The sequence below is a fragment of the Podarcis pityusensis genome (genome assembly GCF_964106645.2).
Source record: "Podarcis pityusensis genome assembly, chromosome: 8".
Lineage (NCBI taxonomy): Eukaryota > Metazoa > Chordata > Lepidosauria > Squamata > Lacertidae > Podarcis > Podarcis pityusensis.
Genome location: NC_138033.1, coordinates 27,934,300 through 27,961,773, shown reverse-complemented (window position 1 = coordinate 27,961,773; position 27,474 = coordinate 27,934,300). Strand labels below are relative to the sequence as shown.

The following is a 27,474-nucleotide window of genomic DNA, read 5'->3' as shown; positions in this document are numbered from 1 at the left end:
CAGTGGGAGAAGGCATTCGCCCTCATGTCCTACTTTTGGGTTTTCTAGAGGAATCCAATTGACCACTGTGGTAGCGGGATGCTCAAGAAGATGGGGCTTTGGTTTGATCCAAGCTGCTATGTCTTTGTGAGTGTCTCCTCCAGGAACAGAACTTGCTGCAATGACTTCATGGGGTGAGAGTTGTAGCACAGGTGGTCCATGTTCACTTTGATGAGGAAAGCAGCCCTTCAAAGACTATTTTTGCTGACCAAGGATTTATGGGATTGGTGGTGTCTGTTTATGTAAACCCCACCCACTTACTTTCAGACTTGGAGGTGGTGGCACAACAAGGGCTAGCAGTGATTCTCTCTGTCCTGTTCCTGCCCACCCACCTCTCACCATGAGACTTCTAGTGTCCCGTCAGGGCTACACTAAGCAATCAATAGCTAGAGCCCATCCCTGCAGCATTCAGCCTTATGGATGGCATAGGCTAAGTGGGGATGAAAGAAGAAAGGGAGGCATTTCCCAGAACAGAAGTAAACCTCAATCTGCTACCAGATTCTATAGTCTTACACAGATTTGATGTCAATGGGACCTGAGTGATTCTACTGAATAAACCTGTTTATAGGATCAGGTTCTTAACCGATAAAGTGCGTTTTATATTGCTTATCCGCGCGATAATCCTGAGAGGATTTTTTTTAAAAAAATGATAAAATAGATTCTGAAAGAGGATGTCTTACCAGAGTTCCCCAAGGAATTAAGTATTTTTGCTTTTAACTTTTGCTTCAGATGTTTCAGCAATTTTAAAGCATGTTTTTTATTGTCGTTTGCATCAGTTTTATTTCATTTCACACCCCAAGCATGCAAAACACACACAAATTGCCAGCGCGTGCCTGGCTGGCAGAAATCCAACAGGTAAAGCTCTTTCCGTCTCTGAGCCAGGGAAGGCTGCACCACCTAAATTTCTGCCTACCCTGCTATGCCTACTCCTCCCTTCACCCCTCCCTTGCTTTGTTGTTGTTGTTTAGTCGTTTAGTTGTGTCCGACTCTTCGTGATCCCATGGACCAGAGCATGCCAGGCACTTCTGTCTTCCACTGCCTCCCGCAGTTTGGTCAGACTCATGTTTGTAGCTTCGAGAACACTGTCCAACCATCTCGTCCTCTGTCGTCACCTTCTTCTTGTGCCCTCCATCTTTCCCAACATCAGGGTCTTTTCCAGGGAGTCTTCTCTTCTCATGAGGTGGCCAAAGTATTGGAGCCTCAGCTTCAGGATCTTTCCTTCCAGTGAGCACACAGGGCTGATTTCCTTTAGAATGATAGGTTTGGTCTTCTTGCAGTCCATGGGACTCTCAAGAGTCTCCTCCAGCACCATAATTCAAAAGCATCAATTCTTCGGCGATCAGCCTTCTTTATGGTCCAGCTCTCACTTCCATACATCACTACTGGGAAAACCATGGCTTTAACTATACGGACCTTTGTTGGCAAGGTGATGTCTCTGCTTTTTAAGATCCCTTGCTTACTGTCCATCATAATTTAAAACCCCGCCCCTTCTCTCGCGGGAACCTCCCTATCCAAAAAGCCACGCCCCACGTCTTGTCCCGCTCCTTTTCGTTCACCGCGCCTTGCCCAATCGCCAGCCTCCCTCCCGAACGATCCGAACGAGGGAGGCGTGGCTTCTCTTTTCCCCGCCTCCTCCCGCTCCCGCCCCCTCCTTCACTCTGGCCATCTCTCGCGCCTTCTTCTAGTTGCAGACAAGCCCTCGCGAGCGTATTTCCGGTGAAGCCGGAAGTGGTGCGGGTAGGGTTACTGGGCGTCTCCAGGCGGAAGTGGAGCAGCCGGGAAGAGGCGAGCTGGGCAGAGGTGAGTGGGTGGGAGAGCGGGAGAGACACACCCTGCGTGGCTGAGCGAGGTAAGGCAGCGGCGGCTGAGGCTCCCGAGGGTAGCCTGTACTTGACTGAGGTGTTTGGGGAGCAGGATAAGGAGGGGACGGGGGTTGAGTGGTCAATATCATGCACGTCTGAAAGGGTTGGGGGGGAGGCTGAAGCAACGAGTGTCTGAGGTGCTACTTCGGGGACAGGGAGGAGGGGCGGAGAGTGTTTGCATGGATGGAGTCAAGAATAATCCCAATTATTGCGCTAATTTTCTGGGGAAGGGACGCTTTTCTGCCACATGCTTGACAGTCCGGTTTATCCTCGCGAGGAACGACCCTGGGATTCAGGTCGCTGTCATCTCTGGTATTTGCCTATTGTAAGGGAGGATTTTGAACATGTTGTTAAGTTGCATTGCAGTCATGTGTGTGTTTACTCCGGAGAAAGTTGCGTTGGGTGGAGAGGGCTTAACGCTCGGGAGCGCATGGGAATTACAGCCTTAGGAACTGCTGTGTCAAGTGGCTAAGGTGACAAGGCGAGCTGTTAAGTTGTTCAGGACTATTATTTGGCTCTGTGTAGCTGGAGGTCTGGTCACCCTTGTAAGGTTTTGGGGGGGGGGTATTTTTTTTTAAGTTATTTAAATGTTTCGCCAGGAGTTAAAGGGTCTGGATATTTGAATTTGAAAACCTCTGAAAGCTGTGGAAACAGTGGTTATTTTCTAGTATGCATTGTGCTTTCTGATTTGTCTTTAGAACTTTAGCAAGCCACAGTCAATTATGACAAATTGGCTAGTGAAGTGTTTCTGTGTGTGTGCGCGCTAGGTTTAGTAGTATGGATGCTCAATTTCAACACATCCTGTTTGATTTTGGCGGCCTGAACCCTTGGCAGTGAGGAGGGTGATGGCCTACCAGAGACCCTTCTCTGTAATGATCCCGAAACTGCAACTTCCTCTCTATAGAAGTGTGTCATACACTACCTATTTACAGTTGTAGGCGGTTATTGAGGGCATATCTCTTTTCTGCCTTTGGCAGTTGAATTTTTATTGTTAGTGTTCCCCTATCTGTAGTCTGGCATGTCATATTCAACTAAATTGTTGCACTAGTGGAAAGTAGCACAGCGGTTTATTCTAGTGCAACAGGACTCCCCTGACTTCTACTCTGTTTTTTTTAATAGAATAATAGAATTGTAGAGTTAGAAGAAGCCACAAGGGTCGTTTAGTCCAACCCCTTGTAGTGCAGGAATTTTTTGCCCAACGTGGAACTCTAACCCACCTTTTCACCCTCTTCATATCTGTAGAGGAGGGTTGGGAGAACCTTAGAACAGCGTGTTGGGGGCGGAAAAAGAGACAATCTCCTTAGCACTATGTTGAATTCAACCCATTGTATCTGGTGTCTTGTGTTGTATAGTATCGTACTTAAGGGCAGGTTTGTTTTATTTGTTTTATTGTACTGTGTTATCTTTTTAGACGTAACCCACCCTTGGACCTTATAGTGAAGAGTGTGCAATATTAATTATTAGTAGTAGGAAGTATGCTTTTGTGTGTGTGATTCTGAAAAGAGAGAAGTCTATATACTGTCTGAAAAGCACCTTCTGATGGAAAGAGTATAGCTGGAATTCAGGTTAGGAGCCCATGTACTAGGTACGGTGGGAAGGTTTGTAACTGTATTGGGGGTTAAAAGGAGCCATAAAATGGTTTGCTGTGCCTGATCCTGAGAGAAGGAAGCAGATTTACAGCAGGAATTAATTTATACTACATAACCAACTGCCAACCAGTTGTGGATAGGCTACAGTAAACATAAATAATTCTTCTGGGTATCTTGTCTGTCATGTTGTGAATTGAAGAGGTGATGGATGAGAGAACTAGCTGGGCATGAAAATAACAGGAGGCGGTGGTTTGCAGATGAGTGGTGGAATACAAAAGTGTATTTTGGTTCCATGAAAGATTTGGGTTGGTTTTGGAGGCATAGTGCGAATTGGAGTAAGGTTTTATCTTGGTAGGAGGAGCTTGGGGATTGAATTGGGAGTCAGTATCTTGTCTTATTGATGGTGGCTAGGCATAAGCTGACTTTAAGCTGTCAGTTGCACCTTCACAATGTGGTTTCCATGGTATGCTGAAGATGTGCCTTTTTGCCCTGGTCTTTGATGCCTGAGATAAAATAATTTTGAACCTGCCCTAGTCTCCTTGTAGTCATGTGCTTTAACTGTTTTTAACACCTGTTTTTAAAATGTTATAACGTATCTAAAAAAACAATGCAGGCATAAATGTGTCTGGCTGGCTGTAGGCTCTGGACAAACACAAGGAAGCGCTAATTCTCACAAAACATATTTACCGTATTTTTTGCTCTATAAGACTCACTTTTTCCCTCCTAAAAAGTAAGGGGAAATGTGTGTGCGTCTTATGGAGCGAATGCAGGCTGCGCAGCTATCACAGAAGCCAGAACAGCAAGAGGGATTGCTGCTTTCACTGCGCAGCAATCCCTCTTGCTGTTCTGGCTTCTGAGATTCAGAATATTTTTTTTCTTGTTTTCCTTCTCCAAAAATTAGGTGCGTCTTGTGGTCTGGTGCATCTTATAGAGTGAAAAATACGGTAACTTACAGAATTCATGATGGGGTGGTGGCCACTAGCTTAGATATTTGGGACTGGTTGGCTCAGAAATGGTGCACTTGGATATCAGAAACGGGGGATAAAGAGGGGAAGATATCTCCATACATTGCTTTTGAACTTCCCAGAGGCATGTGGTTTGATGAAACAAAATGATGGATTAGCCGACCCTTGGTCTAATTCAGCAGGGCAGCTATGCTAAATGTAATTGCTATTGAATTGCCTCCCCCTCCCTTTGGGGCAGGGGCTACATGCCAGCAGATGCATATTTAGTGTCCTCAATCCAAGCTTCAGAAGAGCTCTGACATCGTAAAATAGAAGCCTTTGCCCTGTGGTCTAAGGAAGCTGCAGACTTCTGCCCATTTCTCTTCAGCACGCTGGCACTAGAGACACTTTGCTTCCCAACTGCTGTGTTTCCCAGCTAGTCAGGAACTCTTGGCCAAGGATCCTCCTCCACTGAGTCATCAGTTGCGTGAGATGCATGCTTCCAAGGGTAAGCACAAATGTGAGAGTGAGAGAGGAGGAAGCTAGTACTGTTTGTTTCTGGTTCTTAACTAGACATAACAGAGCCAAGTGAAAACCAGTCGCATAGTTGTATGAGAAGAAATAATGATTCCCAGGTGCACTTATCTACCAAACTTCGTTTAATATAAAGAGATTTACTTACAGATGTCCTCCATTAAGGCAGGACATAGACCCAGATTGCTTTATGACAACTTCCTGGATTAATATTTGGTAGCAGCGTATAATTCGTTCAGTGAAAGGCTCTTGTAATGTGTTGGAATGGAAGGTTTTGCTGTTGGTGGATTTGGGCTCTCTCTTCAAAGGAGTTGTTTAGAGGAGTGTGAATTGAACTTTGGACTGGAAAAGCCTGGGTTTAGTTGTCCTGCTGCATAATTAGAAAGACTGAGGGTTTGCTTAATCCTCTTCTTCGGCTTAAGTACAAAAGATGGTGGCCGGACTGTGGGCCTTTCCTGTAGTGGCACCATCTCATTGGCGCTCCCTTCTCAGGCAGGTGCATCTGCACAACGCTTTCCTAAACTGTAAGAAACATCAGACTTTCTAGAGTAACAGAAATGTTTCATATCGAAACTTGCTTGCAAGATTCTCTTGACTGGTCTTGTAACCTCTATGTAAAAAATTCTGTTTAATCTTGCAGGCACAGCAAGAGCTTATAATTATATACACTGATTTTGCATGATAGAAATGTAAAAATAAGCATGAAGCTCAGTGGATGATCCTGTGCTCATTACTATGTCTCAGACTGGCGTACTTTGCAAGGTTGTTGGAATAAAATGAGAGAGACTTCTGTATGCTGTGCTGACTTCTTTGGAGAAGGGCTGCAGTACAAGTGTGGTAAAAAAAATACCAGTATTGGTGACTCATTTGTGCATCTCTGGTAAAATTCTGTGAGCTCAATTTGCTAGGAACATCCGACGCGGCTTCCACTTGAGTGCAGGAAGCTGTTGCAGCCAGTCAGAAGCCATGCCTCGGTTGTCGAACGTTTCAAAAGCTAAATGGGCTTCCAGAACAGATTATGTTCAACAACTGAGGTTTGACTGTAGCTTTCTCCTACAAAAGGGTACATCCCACCATCTTGCTCTTCAAATCTGTAAGACCCTTCTTTTTCCCTGGACCCTTGACTCTCTCAAGGGTTTTTAGTGATTTTATCGACAAAGGATTAGGAATGAATGACTGTGTGAATATTGACTTTTACTTAACTGCCTGAGTGACAGATATCTACATTAATAACTATAGTATGTTGTCTTTAGAAAGAAATGGCCAACACACTTATCCCCAACTGAAACTAAGGCTAAGTATTTGCAGCTGGAACAAAGTCTATGCCTGCAAAACCATACATGCTCAGATCATCCCACATTACAGGAACCTCTCTTTCTCTCCCATTGCAAACTTTTCGACTGCAGACTACTTGGGGCAGAGAAGTTTCTTACTTTGTAAATAAACATTGCTCTGTATAGCACCATATATACCCATGAAGGTAAATAAATGAGATTTGCTCATGCGAATGTCAGGTCAACAGGGTTTGCTCTGGGGAATTTTAGATGCATTCTGATGTGAAATGTGTTCAGTGGGCATTTCAAGCTTCCTGCAAGTATCGGCTAGCATGACTCTGAATCCTGCTGCCAGCTCTAGTAAACATATGGCTTTGGCACAAATGGGAAAAGAGTACTCAAGTTAGGTGCATTAATGCAATTCAGGGGTGGTGCCCTCTTTCTGCATATTGGCTTCGTGTTACACTCCTTTTGTTTCTCCACTGTTGCTGCTCACTGCCTATCACAGCTTTGGCAATAAAATGTGGTTTAGTTTCTCTTTCTGGAACAAAGCACGTCTGGTGGTTTTTGCTTATGCGGTTGATAACCGAAGCAAGGCAAGCTGTAGGCTTGGGCAAGGTGTGTGAGGCCCCATGTCAAGAATTTATACTTGGGAGAAGAGGAGTGTAGTCGTTGCATTTGTGTTTTGGAATGGTAATGAATTCTCATCTGATCTTAAGATGTGGAATACTGGGGAGCATCTTTTGCATCCATCAGTATGTCTTCTTAAAAACTATGCTGTGACAGAAAAACTGAATCCAGTTGGCTTTATTCTCCACTACCTACCCCACCTCCCACTGAACATACTAAAGTTCTTGAAGGCAACATTACTATACCAGTTTGAGCTACAGCACTTGTTGCAACAAAAGCATTCAAAGGCCAAAGCCCTTCCAGGGATCCTTTACCTTTACCTTTTAAATGCATACATACATACATACATACATAATTTTATTTGTATGCCATCGTTCCATAGTTCAAACCATGCTCAAGGTGGCATACAGAATGAAAAAATGCCTAATTACAACATAACAAAAGAATTCACAAACATTAAATAAAACAATGCACACGCCCCAGACAACAAAGCCCTCTAAACCATACCCCAGCCTCAGAACATCTTTGTTTTTCAGGCACTTTTAGTGAATCAGGAGTAAGAGCTACTTGGCAGTAGATGTAGGGGTTGAAATAATTACTCTGTTATAGTGAAGAGACATGTTATGGTAGAATAAAACCAGATATGAATGATGTGTTGAACTGCTTGATCCATATGCAGTCATGATGTTTAATGTGGCTTGTTTTCTGTTAGCAGTGGGTCTCAATATCTAAAGTTTCAGTAATTAAGGGCTAGCCACAAATTTGGGCATGAAACCATGCTTTGAAGTAAAAACAGCAGTCCTTTGGCAGTTTAGAGGTTAACAACTATATGACATGCTTTGAAGTGTGTTTGCAAACCATAGTTTGCATTGGCTAATCATTGTTGCATGTGTGCTGACAAAACCACAACTTAGGTATTTTCCATGGCTTTCTGTTTGCTGGTCTCACTGGACTTCCTGTAGATGCCCTCGGAAGACATGGTTTCATTTTTTACCCTTGGAAATTTAACCATGGTTTGTTTCCTTAATGCTGACTTGCAGTATCCATGCTTTTCCTAAATTTCATGTAGAGATGCTTTGATACCGTATGTGCTTCTATAAATTAATTATTTTTCTACAGGAGCTTGTATCACTAGCAGTTAAGCTGAGTCCAGGACCAATGCCTTTATAAACAATGCCAAGAATATAAATATTTCCAAGAGTTGTAGTTTGAGAACCGGCTTCAGATACGTTTGGTCTGCATGTTGCGAAACCTCTTGGAAGACCATAAGGGAGAACTAGGGAAGTCTGACATTCTGGAGGTAGGTGTTAGCTTCTTGATGATCAGGAACTTATTTTCTTAGTGGTCCACTTCAAGGAGGCCTCATGTTCCACTGCAGACAGACCTGCAACAGGTTGTCAAATTCCTCTGGGTTAGAAGCCACTCTGCTTCTAAGCTTTCAAGGAGCAAGTAATCCCTATATCAGAAATGCAATCAGAGAGAGGGTAATGGGGCTCTAATCCGATCAGACCCATATGGAATGCAGCAGAACGGCACCTCTGTCTGTTCCATTAACCATTAATCACTTACAAACAAATTCTTCTATTGAAATGTCTATAAAGTCTCAGCATATTCAGACAGCGCAGAGAAAGGCCTGTAGCAAAGATGTTCAGCTGCATTTTCATTTTCGTACTCTCTTCAAATGGATGCATACAAAGAAACAGAACCAATTATTACCCTAATCCCACTCCACCCCCTTCCTGCATTCTTTTATAGAATTATTCATGAAATGGAAAAACTAGGAATGAAGGAGATTTAGCCTGTGGTTGTTAGACTGGAAATTTTTAAGGGTCTGTGTCATGAATCTTAGTGTAATGGATGGACCTGTTACAGCTGGGGTGGCCTCGTGTGACTTACATCTGTATTCTGTATTCTGCGCAGCCTCACAAACAGATTGACCACTGCATTAAAGTTTATGGGCGAGCAAAAAAGCTTTCACCTACTGAAGCTGACAAGGTACTGGCCTATGAAAATATTACTAGACTGCCCGCCCACACATAACCTAATTTAGATGCTTGTGGCCTAAAAGAATCAATTTTAGGAACTTCTGTGGCCGACTTACCACAGGCAAACCAGATCAGGCTTTTTTGCAAGCCTGACCCTTTGTTTCGAGTAAGTTTATTTGGAGTTGCCCCATTTCATCCTTCCAGCACTTGCACAAGTAAGTGATTCTGGGATCAAATGATTGGCACAGGTTATGCAGTGAACTTAGGGGCTAAATAGGGGGTCAAATCTGGGTCTCCCCAGTTCAAGTCCAGCACTTAACATCAACCTGTTGGTGTCTGTGGCTGTGGACAAGATGACTGTTCATGTTGACCCATTTACAGCTGCTTTAGAATTGGCTGCTCTCAACTTTAACCATATAATTCAGCAGATGGAAGCACATATCCTGCATTTCTGATGATGATGCTATAGAGTAGTGGTGGGGAGCCTGGTGTTGCTGGGCTGTAACTCCCATTTTCCGTGACTTCCTGATGCAGAGTTTGGGCTTAGCATGACAGCTTGCAATTCCATCGCTGAAAGTAATCTAGCATAAAGCAGAAGAGGCAGTGGATGGTCCTACGTTTTGTTAGATGGGTTGTCATCATAAAGTGGAGTAAAATGTGTGTGTGTGTGTCTCCAGAAGGAGTATGAATGGGTCTGAGATCCGATCACTGCTGGCATGGGCTTTTAAAGATCCACTCATGGTACTTCCAGATTGCTTTTGGGTAAACAGGCAAGAAGGCCTGTTTTCTAGTAAGTTGGTTCTTTGCCCCTTTGAGGCCATCCAAGCATAGGTAGGCTAGTATGAATATCTGGCCAGGCCCACATAAAAGCTACTGAGTTGTGAGCCGAGTTGTCAGAAAAGTCCTACAGCTCTTTACATAAAAGAGAAGCTACTATGGATGTAGGTTGCATCATTTCCAGATGTGGGCAGCTGTAAGCAGCTACACACAAGTCAGAACTGCTTTGCAGTTGTTTCCCAACTTCAAAAGACATCTGACCCTCCTTCCAGCATCTGAGATGTGTGTGTGGCGACAGTTCCAGGCTTAGCTCAGGCCATGGTTGCATCTGACCAAGTACTTGTCTCCATTGAGTGGTAGTGGCTCACTGGCATTTCAGACAGGAGTCTCTCTCACCAATTTCTGGAGGTGCTGGGAATTGAACCTACAACCTTCTGCAAGCAAAGCAGCTGTTCTACCACTGAGCTGTGGCACATCTCCCAGGAGTGCTCAGCTGCCAAAGTTCTGAACGAATCAGAGTAAAACTGTTCCTCCACCTTCACCCCTCTTTAGCAAAGCACTTAATGAGGTTCCTTCTGCTGGGGAGAATGGACTGTGGTTAGTATCCTTGTTTTCTATCCTAGTGTCCAGTAGATGGAAAATCTAGAAGGGCACTTGGGGCTGGATTCAACCCAGTACTCTAGTGGAAGTCAGTGCAAGGACTTCCACTAGTGCAGTAGGGTTTTCCCCACCAGGTCTGCTTGAGGAGGGGCATTAGGAAAACCCACCTAGAACAGCTCCTGGGGAGGAGAGGGGAGATCATTCTATCAAGCAAACAGAAATGTTTGTGCTAACGGAGCAACCTCCTTGGTGCTACTTCACATTCCACCTTTAATCTTCTGACTCCTCCCTCAACAGCAGTGATCTGTTGAAGTCGTTGATGTCAAAGAGGTATGTCTCTGTTCATTCTTGCACTCTGAGAGGCAGCTTGCCCTCTGCTGTGTGAACAAGTGTCGGGGTTGCGTGCAAACGAGAGCTAGTTGAAGGGGGGGGGTGAGATGGAGCTTTTGAGGAGCCGCTATTGCCCCTCTGTAAAGGGGAAGTCAAGAAGAGCAGTCTGTTCCAGGAAGGAAGCTATCCTCTTCCTCTTTTTTGAGGCCAACATGTGTGGGGAGAAGGATAACATTGCATCGGACTTCAGTTGTGTCTTTAGTGGGTCTTTTGATGATTCTTAAAAGTATCTGAGTCGTGAGTGTGCGTAAAACAACTTTGCTTTTCTCTCTCTTTCAGCAGAACTTGCAAACAGAAATACAATATTGATATAAACCACGGTTAAGTTTCCAGGCTTTCTAGTCATAATTGACGTACTGTTTGCTTGCTGTGCTCTGTTGGCCCTCCCTCTGTCGTTTCCCATGGCAGTTATGGACTGCAGCACAGCACAAACTGCTCCACTGACAGCTGCTGTGAAATATGGGTCATCCCTAACCGCAGACACTCTTTTGTTAAGCAGCTGGCTTCTCCAGGCTTTGCTTGGGTGTCTTGACTGGACCCTGAAAGGGCAGCTGCACAACCCCCATGAGTACGGCACAGACACACTGCAAAGTTGCTGTACAGCTAATTGCATCCGCCCGGAATTTAAGGTGCAAATGAAGCCTGGAGTATAGCTGAGCAAGTGTTTCCCCCTCCTTTACGCCCTGCGCCACAGCCAGTGATTGCAAAGTGAAACGTTGCCTGGCTTCGTTCTGAGCTCTTAAGGCATATAAGGGAATTCTGCTCTTGGCCTGGGGTGGTGATTCATGCTCCAAATGATGGCTGTGATTCATTGTGCAAATGACCTAAGCGATTAAAAAAAAGTAGCTGCCAGTTCCTCCAGGCTTTCCCATCACACTAGGGAGGGAGGAAGGCAGGCTTGAAATGGTCTCCCATTTAGAAGGCTACAGACAGACTTTGTGCTCCTGTAACAGGAGGCAGCTAGCAAAACTCGCGTGCCAAAATCCATTCTCCTTCGGCATTTCTTGGAAAACAAGGTCCTGTGCAAAAGCATGAACAGGGATGCCATTGTTCATTATCTTGGGCAGCTGGCTTGTCTTGGCCCGTGTAGTAGGCCTCCTATGTTAATTTGTCCGCCATGGTTGGGACTGGGTGGCTTCGATGGTTTTGCGATTGCTTTAAAATAGTGTCTGCCTCAGGTAAGCTTTATGACTCTGTCCCTCTATTGATTGGAGAAGAGAGGAGCCACTGCAACCCTTGACAAGCCCTTAGGATTTGCCAGACATGTTAGGTTTCTCTATGATACTCATTTAGGCCTGCCCTCCCTCCTCCTGGCTCTAAACAGGTCCTATACTGTACATTTAGATGAGAAGAGCGAGGAAGCTTGGGTTGCTTACCTCTTATGTGGGTTAGAAAGCACTCTGTGACTGTCTAACTCACCCTTTGCCAACCAGGTGCTCTCCACACGTTTCAGACCACAACTCTCAGGCCTCATCAGCATGGGAATTGTAGTCAAACACATCTGGAGGGTACTAGTTTTGTTAAAAGTGCCTCATTACCTGGAAGCCAAGGAGAATCTAATAGGGAAGACAAAAAGCTATTTCACTTGATGCATAATAAACTTATGGGAACTGTTTCATAATGTGGTGGGCATTTAGGTGCCCCTTAGAAATGGATTCGGGAAATTCATTGAGGGCAGGTTTGCCTTTGGCTGTTAGCTTGGGTAGCTAAATGGGGACATCCAGAGGTAGGGTACCTCTGAATATCGGGTGCAAGGGCTGTTGCTTTCAGGCTCTGCAGGGGTCCTGAAAGGATCAGGTTGGCCACATCCAGAAACAGGCTGCTGCATTACTTTTCCTCCCATTTATATCCCACCCATCTTCTGTCATGGGACCCAAGGTGGCATTCATGTGGTTTCCAGATGGACACCCATACAAGCACTGACAGACCAGGCCTACTTAACCTCAGCAAGGTGGTGGCCTCGTGTGCCTTCACATCGTATCCTGAATCTAGACCATATCCTGCTCTAGATGAAACTTGGGGTGGTCTTGTGTTCACTGTAGCCTTGAGTCTGTATTGCTATCACCAGCCCAGGCCCATGGCCTAGGCTCATCTTGAGCCCTTTTTCCATACTAGAGGGCACAAAAGCACAGCTTGGCTGTGATCTTTCAACCAAGATAGCCAGTGGCTGTTGGAGGTCAGAGAGTTGTGTGTCTGCCTGTTGCACAGCTCCTGATAATGTAGGTGTTGCGACACACATGCAGTGGCTGGGGCTCATTAAAATGCATGCGTACCTTACCCCTGTAGTGTCAGTGCACACACAACTCGAATACAACTCAGAGCCTGTGGGATAGCTCAGTCAGTAGAGCATGAGATTCTTAATCTCAGTGGGTTTGAGCACCATGTTGGGCAAAACAATTCTTGCCTTGCAAGGGGTTGGACTAGACAACCCTCTTGGTCCTTTCCAGCTTTAAAATTCTATGATTCTTTGATACTGAGTCATGCTTGGAGTTGACCCATTGAAATGAATGGACTCAAGTTAGTCATGATTTCAGGGGGACTATTCTGAGTATGACTTGGTCAGAGACAGGCCACTGTGTTTTCAGGATCAAGATCTTTTGGAACAGAATACTGTACTCATTTGGGGGCACTAGTTACAGGGTGGCACCTGCAATTAAATAAGTGCACCAAAAAAGGTAAAATGGGAAGTTATCTTTGTTTACAATTGTTGGGTGGTGGACCCAGAGCTTCTGGCCAGGACCTTATTTGTTTTCAGCAGGGAGTTGTTCCCAAAAAAGGTACGGTAAGCAAGAGTAAGTAAATAGTCTGGTACAAGATTGCCCTTTGATTAAATCTATATTAATATTGGCTCCGTCAAGCTTTCCTCTAAATGTATGGTCTAACTTTGCAGGTGCTGAGAGATGACAGAGCTGCACGGTCTTGTGGAGCGATTGGAGAGAGCTGTGGGCCGCTTGGAGATGATGTCCCATGGCCCTGGCCCGCAGGGTGGCTGTGGAGATGGCCTTTCCAAAGGTGAGAGGCCCTGACTTGATCAGTGTATTCAGGATGAATTACTTTAACTTCTCCCACTTGGTAGGAAAGTCAGTGCATGCAGCTGACTTTGTGTAAACCAGATTGGGATATGCAAGGAAGAGGAAGTGAATTGCCCTAATTGTCAACCCTCAATAGCTAAACGTTGGCGTCACATTACTCTGGTGTCAGCAGTGATACTGGCATTTTACTTAGAGTCCAGCTGCTTCCTTTTAAAAGTGAAAAATCTAATTAGAGCCAAGACTTGGGTGCTAACAGGCAAGGATTTTAATAAACCTAGAGTGCTCTGCCAAAGTTTTGTGCATTGCGGCCGGGAAAGGAGGGGCTGGAGTGGAGGACAGATGCTTACTGCAAAACATGACTTGCAAATGTTTCAAACCAAATCCATCTGCTGTCTCTCGGTTCTCATGATTGACTTGCTTGCATTCCTCTACAGACATAGCTGAGTATGTACAGGCTTTTGACACACTCTTGGCGGGTCCAGTAGCTGAATACATGAAGATCAGCAGAGAAATTGGCGGTGATGTCCAAAAACACGTAAGGCTCAGGCTTCCTTCCTATTGGGGGAAAACATTTGCTTACTGCACTCAAAATTTAGGTTTTGGAAAGTAGCTGGCTAATGTTCCACCCCCCCCCAAGAGTTGGAAGTGGTGCAGTAAATGTTTTATCTGTGGTTTGCCCATCCATCCCCCCCCATAGTCTATGTGTACACATTTGCAGGGAGTTATTTTCGGCAGTGTCTCAAAACCATGCGGGTATTTTTTGCCAGAGACTATAGTGCACGAGGAGAGATACGTTCACACCACAGGCTACAATGGCTTTAACAAAAGTCTACAAATTGTCAGTCTATTTAAAAACACCAGCAATGCCCCAAATCATTCTTACTTCGCCATAAACAACCAATACCAGCAGCTGTTAAAAGGGAAGTGCATCCGACAGGTGGCTACAGTCAGGGCTTTTTTCAGCTGGAACTCACCGGAACTCAGTTCTGGCCCCTCTCAGGTGGGCACCATTGCCATTATAAGAGAACAAGAGAGGTGTTCATGGTGAGTTCCGGCACCTCTCTTTCTAGAAAAGTTGCACTGACTACAGTGTTGAACTAGGATCGCAAAGACTTGGGTTGAAATATCCCCCTTGCCACGAAACACATGGGTTGACTTTGGGCAATCACATTCTCTCTGATGTGCTAAGGATGAACCGGGTTGAGATAGAGGGAGACATGTGCCCCACTCTGCACACTTGGAAGAAGATTAAAACAAAGTAATAAAACTGCCTGAATAAACAGGGGCTGATCAAATTGATTGGCATTATGGAAGAGTGATTTTGGAGTATCAAGTATACAGTATAGGGAGGGAACTAGAAAATGCACACTCTTATCCATATTCCAGGCGTCCCAAACTCATACAGAAGAAAGTCGGTCTTACTGTGAAGCTGCTGCAGTTGATACTTCAGAGCTTTTGGCTCTTAATATGAAACTGACCATCACATGTGCAACACAGTCCTCCTTGGATACAGCTGGTGCTCTTTTTGTCAGTGTATTACCACCCCATGACCAATATATATTCAACTAATTCATGTGCACTTTCCCCCCTTTTTGCCTCTTGGTATCCTCTTCTCCTCCAAGGCTGACATGGTGCATGCAGGGTTGATGACAGAGAGGGCTCTCCTGGTGACAGCATCTCAGTGCCAGCAACCCACAGCGGTAAGTCTGGGGAAACCCCTTGTATTTCAGCAGTGAAGCTCAAAGGTAGGTGCAGCTGGAAACTAGATTCCTTTTTCCAAAGGATATAAAAAGTGGTCTTCTGAATGGGGATTCCGAGCTTCTTTCAGCCTAGGATTGTTGAAAAGGGTTGCGGGCATGGTCAGCTGTAGGGGTGTGGTCAGTCACCACATTTTCGAAGCACCCCCACTTTGTGGTGCATGCTCTGTATTTTCTGTTTTTTCTCTCTCACACACAGCTCCTTCCCAATACAAAAATTGCTCCATTGACTTGCATGGGAGGAAAAAGACACACACACACACACACACACACACACACACACACACAGTGGCTGGTGAGGTGGAAAGAGTCTGATACTGCCAGAAACTTGTTTACTGTCAGGGAGTGGGCTACCCTCTCCCACTAGGCATTTTTGGTAATAAAGCTTTCTACCCCATCCCCTTAAATTGCATAGGGCAAGGATGGCTGGCCTGTGTCCTTCCTGGTATTGCTGGACTAGAACTCCCATTGTCCTTGACTACTGGCTCCCTTGTTTGCTTGGGCTGATGGGAGTTCGAATCTAACAAGATACGGAGGACCACAGATCAGATACCTCCGGGATAGGAAGAAAGTTGCAGGACCTCCAGATGGCAGGACACAGACCATTTGCAGGCAGCATGGCATAGCTTCATGGGTGCTGGGGTATTGCAAGTGCCTGTTCCAAGGAAAGGACTCATTTTCCGGGAAGCCAAAATCTATAAATTTAGAGTGAATCCTAAACAGGATTTAGCAAATGGTGGTACCAGGTGTGTACGTTGGTAGGATTATCCCATAACACCTTCCTGTCCAGGAGAAGGAATTAGGGTTTGGTAGGAAAGTGGTACCTTCCTTTCTTGCGTGACTACATGATGTACAGAACCTGGCCTATCTGCTACTTTGTTCCTCCTTCCCCAGAACTGCCTACTATGGATCAGTCAAGTAACTTATATATCACAGTGAAACAATTGCTACCTGGCACTTGCTTATTTTCCTCTTCCCTCGTTGCTCAATTTTCCTCTTGTGTCTTGCCATTTTGAATTACAAAAAATGCTTGATTGCTTTGACAAAGGTGGTAGGTAAATGTATGTATTTCATTTATATTTTGCTTTTCCTCCGAGGAGCTCAAGGTGGTGTACATGCCTCCCTGCTCCCCAAGAAAACCACTTGTGAAATATGCTGGGTGACTTTAGGCCATTCATTCTCTTTGGTGTGAACCAGCCTTGCAGAGTTACTGTGAGGTTAAAAAGGGGGATAGGGACTCTATACACCATCTTGAGCACCTTTGAGGAAGATTAGGATCATCTTTCTCCCAGCATCTTTAATACATGGATAATACTGTCACTGGCCTGGTTAGCACAACACTATAACTTAAGTCATGATTTAACTATGACTTGTTTTTTCCAAGCTGGATTTGTTTTCCAGCTGCTCTTGCCTTGTGCCTTTGTAGCTTTGTGAGCATTTGGGGTGGAACCATGGTTAAGGAAGGGTGCCAGTTTCACACAGAATGCCAAGCCATAGCTAAAAAGCTAACCAAGGTTCATAGGTCAAGAATAAACCATGGTTCAGCTTATGGTTTGGCATAAGTTAAGTTGCTGGGCAGGGTTTGGATCATCAAACAAACCCTGACTTAGCTTTATGTGCAAATCTGTCCACTGACAGGGGCAGGCAATCTAAATGACGGCAGAGACCAGCAGGCTTAAGCAGTTCACACCTTGCTCGGCTTATCTTCTGTAATTTTGTTGTTGCAGAACAACTTCTCATCTGTGCTGAAGCCAATATCCGAGAAGATCCAGGTGGTCCAGAACTTCCGGGAGAAGAACCGTGGCAGCAAACTCTTCAATCACCTCTCAACCGTTAGTGAGAGCATCCCTGCATTAGGCTGGGTCGCCATGGTAAGGGCTCAGGAACTGGTGCTTTTCTGTCAAAACTTGTTCTTCAGTTCTGGTACTCATAGGGCCAGCAGGCCTCCCTGAAGCTCCTTAAACTGCTCTTATGTCTGTAGCTTTGTTTTTAAAATATAGCCCTTCTCAATTTCTGTACATGGACACATACTAGGAGGAAAATATTGCACAGATAGCATGATTTCCCCCCTGATGGTACCATTCTCACATGGGCAGTTTTAGTTGGTAGTGTCAATCTGGTCGAAGAGTCATTCACTTTCCCCAGGGAAACCTGGGAGTTGTAGTTTTGTATGATTTGGTGGGGCTTTCTTAACAGAAGCTTCAACAATCCCTCCAGACTACACTTCCAAGGATTCTTGAGGTGCACTAGATACTGTTGGATTCCCAGCCAGTATAGCCAGAGATTGTGGACAAAGGTAGTTGTGGCCCTCGAGGTGATGGAGTACAGGTTCCCCACCCTTGAATTAGGGGAAAGTCATTGCCAGTAAAATGATATGGAACTACAGTAAGTTGGTGGTTTTGTGCCCATAAGCTTCCAGTTTCTTTTCCTGAGAGATTACTTGGTCCTTGTCACCTAATTTTCTCTCATCCAGATGCAGTTTTAAGATTTCAAACTGCACTTTCGGCCTTGCCTCTGTTATCTGGGTTTGGGGATGGCGTCTTTGTCCACTACCTCCTGGCAAGCTTGACTTCTGGTCTTAAACCATTTCACTCAGAGGGTCAGCTTCCAAATAACTCTGGTGGGTTTAGAAAGCTTCTGGGTGAAATGCAAGAACTTTTACGTTCTAATGACGCACTGTCTTCTCATAGGCTCCCAAACCAGGCCCTTACGTGAAGGAAATGACTGATGCCGCCATGTTTTATAGCAACCGGATCCTCAAGGAATACAAAGATGTGTAAGTGTTGCTTGCCTCTTGGGGGGATGGGGAGCCATGGGGTGCTGCCAGCAGCAGAGGATTCTGAGGGGAGGCAGCATTGGATCACCTTCCAATGTTTGCGTCACTTAGTTTAAAAAAATTACTCATCTCCCTCAAATTCCTAACAGCAGGAGGTGGCTAACCATTTTTTGAATGGGAGTGGCATGTTCTTAAACTCAGCCACTCAAGGCGGGCTCCACTTTTAAAAGGGAATGCTAAGAAATGAAGACAGTTCATGGAAAATGAGAATGCAAGGGTGTGGAGTTACCGTGAATAGGACTACTGAGATGCAAAGTTTTGGAATGCTGTTAATGAAACCATACAGAAGAGCAGGGAGAGAGATGGTGCTGTGACTGCGTAGAAAATGAGGGAACCTGAGTAGTGGCGGGGGGCAGTGCAGGGTTTCATTCCCAGAAAGCTCTGAATAGTCAGTTTGTGAAAAGTTCCATCTGCAAAGCAGGAGGGTAGGAAATCTACAGCTCCTGTTGCAAGTGGAGTTTCAAATATCCCCCCTTACCTAGACCAATTAGTTTGCCTGGCTCCTCTTTCTCTTAGAGATAAGAAGCATGTGGACTGGGTGAAAGCTTATCTGAGTATCTGGACAGAGCTGCAGACGTACATTAAGGAGTATCACACCACTGGGCTGACCTGGAGCAAAACGGTGAGTACAGGCTGAACGCTAATCTTCAAGGCACCACAGAACTCTTGCATTTATTATTCTTGACATTTCTCTGTTTTCTGTTCCTATTCTATCCCCTTTTCCAGGGACCTGTTCTAACTGATTCAGGAAATGGATCCCGAGCAGCAGCTCCTTCTCCTGGTGGCCCCCCACCCCCGCCACCTGGCCCTCCACCCCCTCCAGCTCCCACCTCCACAAATTCTGGCTCAGATGACTCTGCGTCCCGTTCCGCACTTTTTGCCCAGATCAACCGGGGAGAGACTATCACTTCTGGTAGGTGAAATTAGTTAATGGAATGGCAAGGTGAGCAAATGGCTGTCCTCTAAGCAAATTCACTTGGGATAGAAATTGCAACCCTTCTACACAAAGCCTTTGTGATCTGCAGGGGTCCTTTCGCTCCAGTATCTGGGGACAAGGTCCAGCGTAGTCCCATCTTTTGAACCATACAGATGCATTTGTACCCATGGTCTTGTTGCAGATGGCCCTAGAGGATTTCTTGGTCATCTTGGTTTTCACAAGCTGTTCTTAAAAGTGAATTTGCATAGCTTTTCACTGACGCAGCAGAAATGCATGGCTAATTCTGCTAGTGTGTTTTGATGTATTGAGTGTACAGAATGTTCTGTTGTGTCTAGATTCCAGTTTCCTGCATTCTGATTCATGATGTCCCTTTGAGGAATTCCCCCTCCCCACAAAAAAACCCCTTGGGTCATAATTCCCTAAACCAGTTTTGCTTGCTAAACAGGCCACTCAACTTCAGTGTGCAAAACATGAATTTTGAGAATGTCCTTTCCTTGGAGAAAGCAACCTGAATGTTTTGGATGAGGAGTAGAGGTAGCAGAAGTGGGTCCATAAAATACCTTTGTGGTTAGTGAAGATGGGAGAAATCTGCACTCTGGGAATTGCAGTGGCCAAGAGGGAAACCCAGTGGCGAGGGAAACCCAGCCAGATGGGCAGGGTATAAATAAATAAAAATATTACTATTATTATTGGAGGACTCCAATGCTGGGCTTGGTGAGGGTTGATGATATGCAGAAGGTTTAATTTTACGTATCCTAAGGTTCAAGAAACACAAATATAGTGAGGAAAGCTTTTGTACTGCCTTTCTGGGGAATTGATGGAATTCAATTTTTGGAATCTCCAGGCCCTGTATGGTAACCTGTACAAATAGTTGAAGCTAATCTCTGATCTCCAGTATATTCTTCCTTTAGCCAATTAATTCCTCTTTTTTTCTTTTCATCAAGTGAAACCAATTAGATTGCAGGTAGTTGTGGGGGAGGGCATGCATGGAGGACAGTGCTGTATGTAAATTGCACATACTGCAATGCAGTAAGCCAATGCAGAGATCTCCCTGCGGCTCTGGAAGCCACTGCTTTTGGCTTCTGGATGCAAATGGGGTGCCTGCTGAACTGTCAAGAACTTGAACCTGCTTTTAAAGCTATTTTATTGGATCATTTTAAGCGCAACACCAATCATATGACTGCCAGTGACAGAAGCAAAAATAAGGGGAGGGGAGAAAGGGACATCTCGCATCACATACCACTAGGAGCACTGAGTCTCTGTTTTCATGTAAGCTGAGGAAAGACTGCTTTGTTAAGGATAAAATTTCAGGCATGCTCTGCATGTATTGTAACCAGCTTTAAACCTTAAAAATGTGATGAGTTGTTTCACTCTTCCATAGCCCTTTTACTGGCTGTCTAGATCAGCAGCAGATGGGAACAAGAGATTTCCTTCCTAGGGTGGGATGGTTTTTAACGTGGTTAAAACTTGTACCCACTCCTTCCTCTAAACCCAGTGTGTATCATCCTTTTTTTATCTTTGGAAGAGCCCTGTGGGGTAGGTTAGGCTGAGTGTCAATTAGACAAGAGGAAAACACCTTGGCCAAGAGGGCATTTGAACCCAGGACTGCCTGGTCAAGAGTCCAGCCCTCCACTCTCTACTACTCCACACAGGCTGCAGTGTCTGTGCCTATTTAGAAACAAAAGTCTCTAAGAACTGAGGACTTGATGCTATAGCGGGGCAACAGATGGAGACCAAGAAGCTTTCCATTCTTATAGATCCAGAGAACTGCTGAAAGCCCTTTAGCTAGCCAGAGAGAGAAGAATGGGCAGAACTAGACCATCTTGGTTATGGACCCTGGTTTGTGGGGCTCTTTATTGAAAATGACATCCCTAGCGACAGTTTTTTGGGGAAAGCAGCATATGACACATTAGGATATGTTTGTAGTAGTGTGTTTTTTCCTGAGGCTTATAGCAATTTTACTTTGAATTAGTTTTGTTTTAATTACATTACATTGGTGTTATAAACCCTGGTTTCTAGACTTCCACGTTGAAATTCATTTTGAGCTTTTTGAGTAAAAGCAGCATAGAAGCCAACCAATTGGTGCCAAGCTAGAAATGGGAACTAAATTTGTCTACAAGGCACAAATGGCTGGTGGTCTGATGCAGGCTGTGGTGGTTTCAGGGGGAAGTTCTTGGTTTGTAAGAAGCGGCTCTTTGGGCCTGGCTCTGACATTGCTCTTGTGGTAGAGAAGCGGCAGCTCTGCTCTACTTGGGGGTAATGTCAGATGTACTGAAGCTTTAGAAAGGGTGACTCAAGCGTGGGAAAGGCTTGTGCCTGGGGCTGCTGATAAGTGGTGTGGGAAGGAGCTGCACTTTTATGCTCCCAGACTGCAAAGCTGCCACAAGAATGGAAGCGCCTGGGTGGGGAAGAGTAGCTGGTGGCCATGGCTGAGGGGCAGCTCCTAAAGCTGGTGGCATCTTCAAGGTGGACATTAATGGCGGTTTCCCTCCTAGGCCTGAAGCACGTGTCAGACGAGATGAAGACCCACAAGAACCCAGCGCTGAAGAACCCAGGCGGTCCTATGCGGACGGGACCAAAGCCTTTCATGGCTCCGAAGCCAGCCTGTCCTGTCAGCGCCTCCCAAAAGCTGCCTGCGAAGAAGGAGCCTCCTGTGCTGGAGCTGGAAGGCAAGAAATGGAGAGTGGTGAGTTCTGAGGGGCTGGGGCGTCGCAAGGGTCCCACGCAAAAGACTCCCCACTGCCATGGATAACTTGCGATTTCATATGAGAAGGTGGGAAAAATCTGAATTGTATTTTGCATTTAGATTATGCATGCATTTTGAAGCAGGCAGCATCTTAGAAGAGGCACGTCATCTGCAGTTCTTAAGAGTACTTATTAAAGTCTGCTGTCCAGTTAATTCAAGCAGCACCTTTAGTCTTTGTTTTAATAAATTAAAAGAAGGACGGAGGGAAACTTTGGGTGCTGGACTCCAGCTTGCAGCAACCCTAGCTAGCATGGCCAGTGATGAGAATTGGAGTCTGGGGGGCCAGAGGTTCCCCATACCTGAGCTGAATAAGAGAGTCTTTTAAGAAGACGCTGGCTCATCGCTGTCCATCAGGCACATCTGCAGGTCATAAGCATATCCGAGGAGGGAAGGGGCTGGAATGAGCGGCATTTGTTTTTCCCCTTCCTCTTTAGGAGAACCAAGAAAATGCCTCCAACTTGGTGATCAGCGACACGGAGCTGAAGCAGGTGGCCTACGTCTACAAGTGCATGAACAGTACACTCCATATCAAGGGCAAGATCAACTCCATCACACTGGGTAGGTTCTTATCGGCTGGGGCCAGGGCAGGAGGCTTTAAAAAAAGAAGAAACCAATAACTCATGCCCACCAATCAGCTCAGGCCACTCCAAGGGAGGTGTGTGTGATTCTCTGATTCAATTCACTGTTGGCTTCATGCACCAGTTCCCTGCAGGATTTAATACACCATGCCTCCCAAGCTGAAAAGCGGGGAGTTAAATCCTGCTCAGTCCAACAGGGTTCACCACAAGTGTCTTCCAGATAATAGGTGGGGAACTGGTGTGTGCAGCCAAACCCCATGGGCTTTCCCCCCCCCCCCTAGTTTCTCACTTTCCCAAAAATTACCCTTGCATTGCAAATGAGGAGTGCTGTTGTGACTTAGCTTGGAGCACCCAGTGGATGGGTGGCTAAATCAGAACTTGCAGAAGTATTCTTCAGCCACACTGGAAAAAGGTCCTTAATGGTCCTTTCTGTTCTCTTTTCCTCTATTTTGTAGATAACTGCAAGAAGCTAGGTCTGGTGTTCGATGATGTGGTGGGCATTGTTGAGATCATCAACAGTCGGGATATCCAAGTTCAGGTAATTTCACTCCCTCACCCCCAGCCAGTTTTGCTTTCCCTTAACCTCGTAAGGGTCCTCACTCTGCCTTGCCTCTTTTGAAGAGCAGGAACCCTTAAACAGATGAGCAAGAAGAAGTAGTCTTTGAGGGGGGATTCAGGGTCTTCAGATTCCCTAACAGAATTAGAAACCCATCTTGCTCCTCAACCCATGCACACACACATACATTGCTCTGAACCCAGAAGTGACCCAAAAACGTCCCAGAAAGGAGTGGAACGACATGTTTGCCAGCTTTTTCAATTGCAGTTTCACTTAACTGTGCAGTGCCTTGGAACGTAAGCCCCATGTAAATGGGGGAGGGGGTTGCCTGTACAACAATTATCATCTGCATTAAAAATGGCAAAGGACAGAATACTAACAGCTAGGATAAATGTTTTAAAATGGTAACCTGTAGGATTAAGCACAGCTTTAAAAGGGATGGATGAATAAAAAGGTATTCAACGGGTGCTGAAAAGTTAGCACTGGTCAGGCTTCTCCAGGGAGGGTGTGTTAGGTAGATTTATTGCTTTATTGTTCGGCGTCCGGCACGCTTCCCCTGCACGCCTCTGCAGGTCGTAAAGCAATTAGCAGAATTGCACAGCGTCCGTGTTGAAAGGGCAGTAAAAGAAGTCCCACACGTTTCTTCTGTCCTAGTAGCACTTTATTTGCTCAAAAGTAGCATATTTACAATCAAGAAATTCCATCTGATTCAAGCTGCATCTTCTTTGCGTCCTTCTCTCTCAGTTTGCAGCTGCGTAACAAAGCTGCTTTCACTTTTCACTCAGCTCACAGCATTCCAAGCTGCTTTCGTTAAGTCCTGGCTTACTTCCCTTGTAAGCGCCTCCTCTCAGCCTCGAGACACAGAAGGTTAACCCTTCACTACACCCAACAGGGTGTTCCGAGAAAGGGCAATTGCATCCTGTGAAAACCCCAGTCTTGGGTTACTGGGTCCTGCCATCTTGGGAGCGAGACAAAGAAGGGCCCCTCCAAAGATGATGTTGCATCCAGGCCAGGTTCACGTTGAGAGCGAGTGGCACTTGAAGTACAAGCCACTCAGAGCTTGAAAAGAGAACATATTGAATTTTGTTTCCCTCGCTCATAAGATTCACCACACTACTGTTTTATGATTTATTGGTAATTGAATGTGTTATTGATGGATCCATTGTCTTCATTGATGTATTATTTATATATGATGTTATAAAGAGTACATATAAAGAGTATTGATAATGATGTTTTCAGAACAAGAAGTGAACTCCTGTGTTTCTTTCAGACTTCTAGGGTGGTAGGCGCTCTAGCCATGTCTGACATCCTTGCCTTTCTTGCTAGGTGCTGGGTAAAGTGCCAACCATTTCCATCAACAAGACAGACGGTTGTCATGTCTACCTGAGCAAGAACTCATTAGAATGTGAGATTGTCAGTGCCAAGTCCTCAGAGATGAACGTCCTCGTTCCTACAGACAGTGGTGATTTTGTAAGTTTCTTTCTGGTTACTTGGCGTAGAATGAGACACTGGGAGAAAGCCACTTTGCTGTGGGTGGTGGTTGTTGCTGATATTGGGAAGAAGCTGTCTTGGGATAGCTTGTGGTCAAAAGTCACCAGGCTGAAGAGCTGTGTTGCCAAAATGATTTTAGCTGGCTTTCAGAAGCCCAGGCTTTAATAAGGGAAGCAGGCTTTCAGTGGTTGGGATCAATGTACATCTGCACCACACTTTTAATCCTGCACCACAGGATTAAGGAGCGTGAATAAAGAAGCAAAGCTCTAAGGAGCTTAATATTGGGGTGGAGAACTGGATCCATCTTGACAGGCTGAATCCTGCATTCCCTAACCCTCAGCAGGCTACTTTGACAGGTGGAACGGGCCCTACCCACCTGTCATAACCTGGTATCACTATGTCAGATGAATAGTTTCTTCTCTGTAGCATGGCAAGCCCCACTACAAAGATTCCAAGCCCAGCCAAGCAGGGCTTGAAGCTACTGCTGATTGGTGCCAACTTCATGCTCCTCTTGGGTGGCTGGCCGCATTGCAGATCCCACCAGGCTTGCTGTCACCACCTATCAGCTGATGGGCATGACAGCAAGCCTTCTTTGCCACTGAGCGTCCTAGAGTGTACGTTAAGGGCCCCAGTTGTGCTTTGGCAGCTGCATCTACTTGACATCGAATTTGAAGTCAGGTGTGTGGTAGGGGGACATGGCTTTGCAGACCAAAATTGCACCTGTGCCAGATCTAATTAGCCCCTTAGGCCAGAGATTCTCAGATCTGGCTTAATTTGGTACTTGCTCTGTTTTTTAAGTTGATATATTGAATGGGATGTTAATAGCTTTGTTGCTGAATTAGGCGCCTCTGCAGTTTTCTCATGTCTCCACCCCTGGCATGCAGCTCATTTAGACAAGATATGTAAGTGGAAGGTCTGCATTCAAGACAGTGTTGTCCCTGAATGCCAGTTATTGAGGGGCAGGAGAGGGGGGCAGCCAGGCAGATTAGTACCTTGCTTGTGGGCTTCCAAGAAGCATCTTGCTGGCCGCTCTTGAAAAGCAGGACCCTGAGCTAAATGGGCCTTTGGTCAGATCCAGCAAGGCTCTCCCTGTGATGGCAGTAAGCTTTTGTGTTAGAGGTGTAGCTGTACTAAAGGACAGAGAGCACATAGGGGCTTTGAAGGCTGTACATCTCTGCAAGTCACTTCCATGTAAATGTTACTGACTCCAATATTTTGTTTCCCCCTAGAATGAGTTCCCAATCCCAGAACAATTCAAGACACAGTGGAACGGGCAGAAGTTAGTCACCACTGTCACGGAGATAGCTGGATAAGTTGACCTGGCGCTCGACATTCGCCCCACCACTGCTGTGGGACAAATCTGCTTTTTTTGGGATGATTTCTAGATTTTCCTGTACCTTTTCCGCTCTCAATCTGCTTCTGTCTTCTCCCCGAGAGACTTGCCTACCTGCCTTCATTGAAAATACCTCAGGCTAGGATTTGGGGTAGGGTGGCAGAATCATTTGCTTCTATCAATTGATCAGCAGGAAAGTGTGGCGTTTCCCCTTGGTCAGGCAAACCCACATCACCAATCAACTTCTGTCTGGCCTTTCTTTTTGTGCTCCCTGGAGCCAGTATCTCAAGGACTTGGTTCTAGAGGTTTTTCTTTTCCCCTTTCATTTTAAGCAAAGGAAGATGGTTCCTCTTGGAGTAAAGCGAGTTATCAGGGTATAGAGTCCCCAGTGATATGTGTGTGTGACAGTGTATCTGGAAGGTGTGGGTTGGGGGAAGTACAAGGGAGTTGATTTCATTCTGTTTTATCTAATTGGGGCTGTTCAAAGATTCCAGGAATGGCTTTGCTGGACCAAAAGCTGAAGGACTGGTGCATGTATAGCATTCCTCCCCCACCCCACCTCCCCATTTTTCCCCTTACGTGCTCAGTGTAAAATTCTGTGTTGTGCCATGATGTTGGGGAGACCTCTCAGTTACAGGTGCCACAAGACTACCATGGGACAGGCTCCCCACTCGCCCCTTCCGGGAGTCTGTCCAGCGGCTAGAAAACTGCTGCTCACCCACTTCCATTCAAGCCCTCCTTTAAAGGGAAAATTGTGCCCAAAGGGTCCCTCTTCTGAGCAACTGAGCGTTGTCCAGGCTTTCCAGGACAGGTTTTTCCTTGGAGCCCATCTCTCTCTTTTTTTTAGGGAGGGATGAGTCTTCTTCATTCCAGGTCCAGTATTTAATTATTTGTAAGCACAAGTTCATTCCAATCCTCCATCTGAGCTTATTTACCCTGTAGAGTCTGGAAGACTTTCTCTGGCTGTCCTTCTCTCTGTCGCTCAGCTTCTTCTCCACCGGAAGGCCAGTGTGTGTGTGTTAGCATGGCACTGCAGTGCTTGCGCCGAGACCAAAGGCATGGTACTGTACTGATCCACCAAAGGGAGTTGCCTGCGCACCAGAATCATAAGTGTTTTTGGATAGCATATGCATATCTTATTTCCCTCTTTGCCACATTAATGATTCCCCCCCCCTAAAATGAAACTTAACAAAAGATATGCAATTTCTTTTTATTTTGAAACTGTCCTGTGACTTGTATTTCTCTCCCGAGGCTTGTGGAAATAAAACCTTTCTTATGTACTTAAAATTATACTGAAGATAGAATAAAGTTAATGCCAAGTTGCTCCTTAACATGGTGGTCCTTCCTAAGCTCCTCTGCAACCAGCTTCGTCCAGAAAAGCCGCAAATCTCAGTTTACAGCTTCAGACTCAATGCTGCTCTCTTTCAGCAACATTTCCAGCTTAAGCTTGTCTGAGGAGTCCTTGGGAGTGTTTTCACACTAGTCTCTCAGAGCCCGCTGTGGCTTCACTCAGAATTTCATTGTGGCTAGCGGCAGTGGTGGGCAAATGCATTCATGGAAATGTTTCCTGGCTTTGTTAAAAGC

General features: G+C 45.5%; 1 protein-coding gene across 2 annotated transcripts; it reads left to right on the top strand.

Annotated features, from left to right (window-relative positions):
• The first annotated feature begins 1,687 nt into the window (after positions 1–1,687).
• Positions 1,688–27,221, top strand: CAP1 (cyclase associated actin cytoskeleton regulatory protein 1). 2 transcript variants are annotated; one of them, XM_081015610.1, is made up of 13 exons: positions 1,688–1,839; positions 13,515–13,636; positions 14,091–14,191; positions 15,279–15,356; positions 17,141–17,284; positions 18,104–18,189; positions 18,766–18,871; positions 18,976–19,162; positions 21,682–21,872; positions 22,367–22,490; positions 22,966–23,048; positions 24,393–24,536; positions 25,787–27,221. In XM_081015610.1, exons 2-13 carry the CDS (start codon positions 13,525–13,527, stop codon positions 25,868–25,870), a joined length of 1,440 nt encoding a protein of 479 aa, XP_080871736.1. In that variant the 5' UTR covers positions 1,688–1,839; positions 13,515–13,524; the 3' UTR covers positions 25,871–27,221. The 2 variants fall into 2 exon arrangements, with proteins under 2 accessions (XP_080871736.1, XP_080871737.1); XM_081015611.1 differs by having other exon boundaries at positions 1,762–1,888.
• Positions 27,222–27,474: the final 253 nt, after the last annotated feature.

Excerpts from the sequence above, each read along its gene's own strand:
- CAP1 (XM_081015610.1), top strand. The coding sequence starts at position 13,525 with ATGACAGAGCTGCACGGTCTTGTGGAGCGATTGGAGAGAGCTGTGGGC. Across the intron at positions 18,872-18,975 it reads GGCTGACCTGGAGCAAAACG|GGACCTGTTCTAACTGATTC; the intron begins GTGAGTACAGGC and ends CCCCTTTTCCAG. Across the intron at positions 23,049-24,392 it reads GTCGGGATATCCAAGTTCAG|GTGCTGGGTAAAGTGCCAAC; the intron begins GTAATTTCACTC and ends CTTTCTTGCTAG.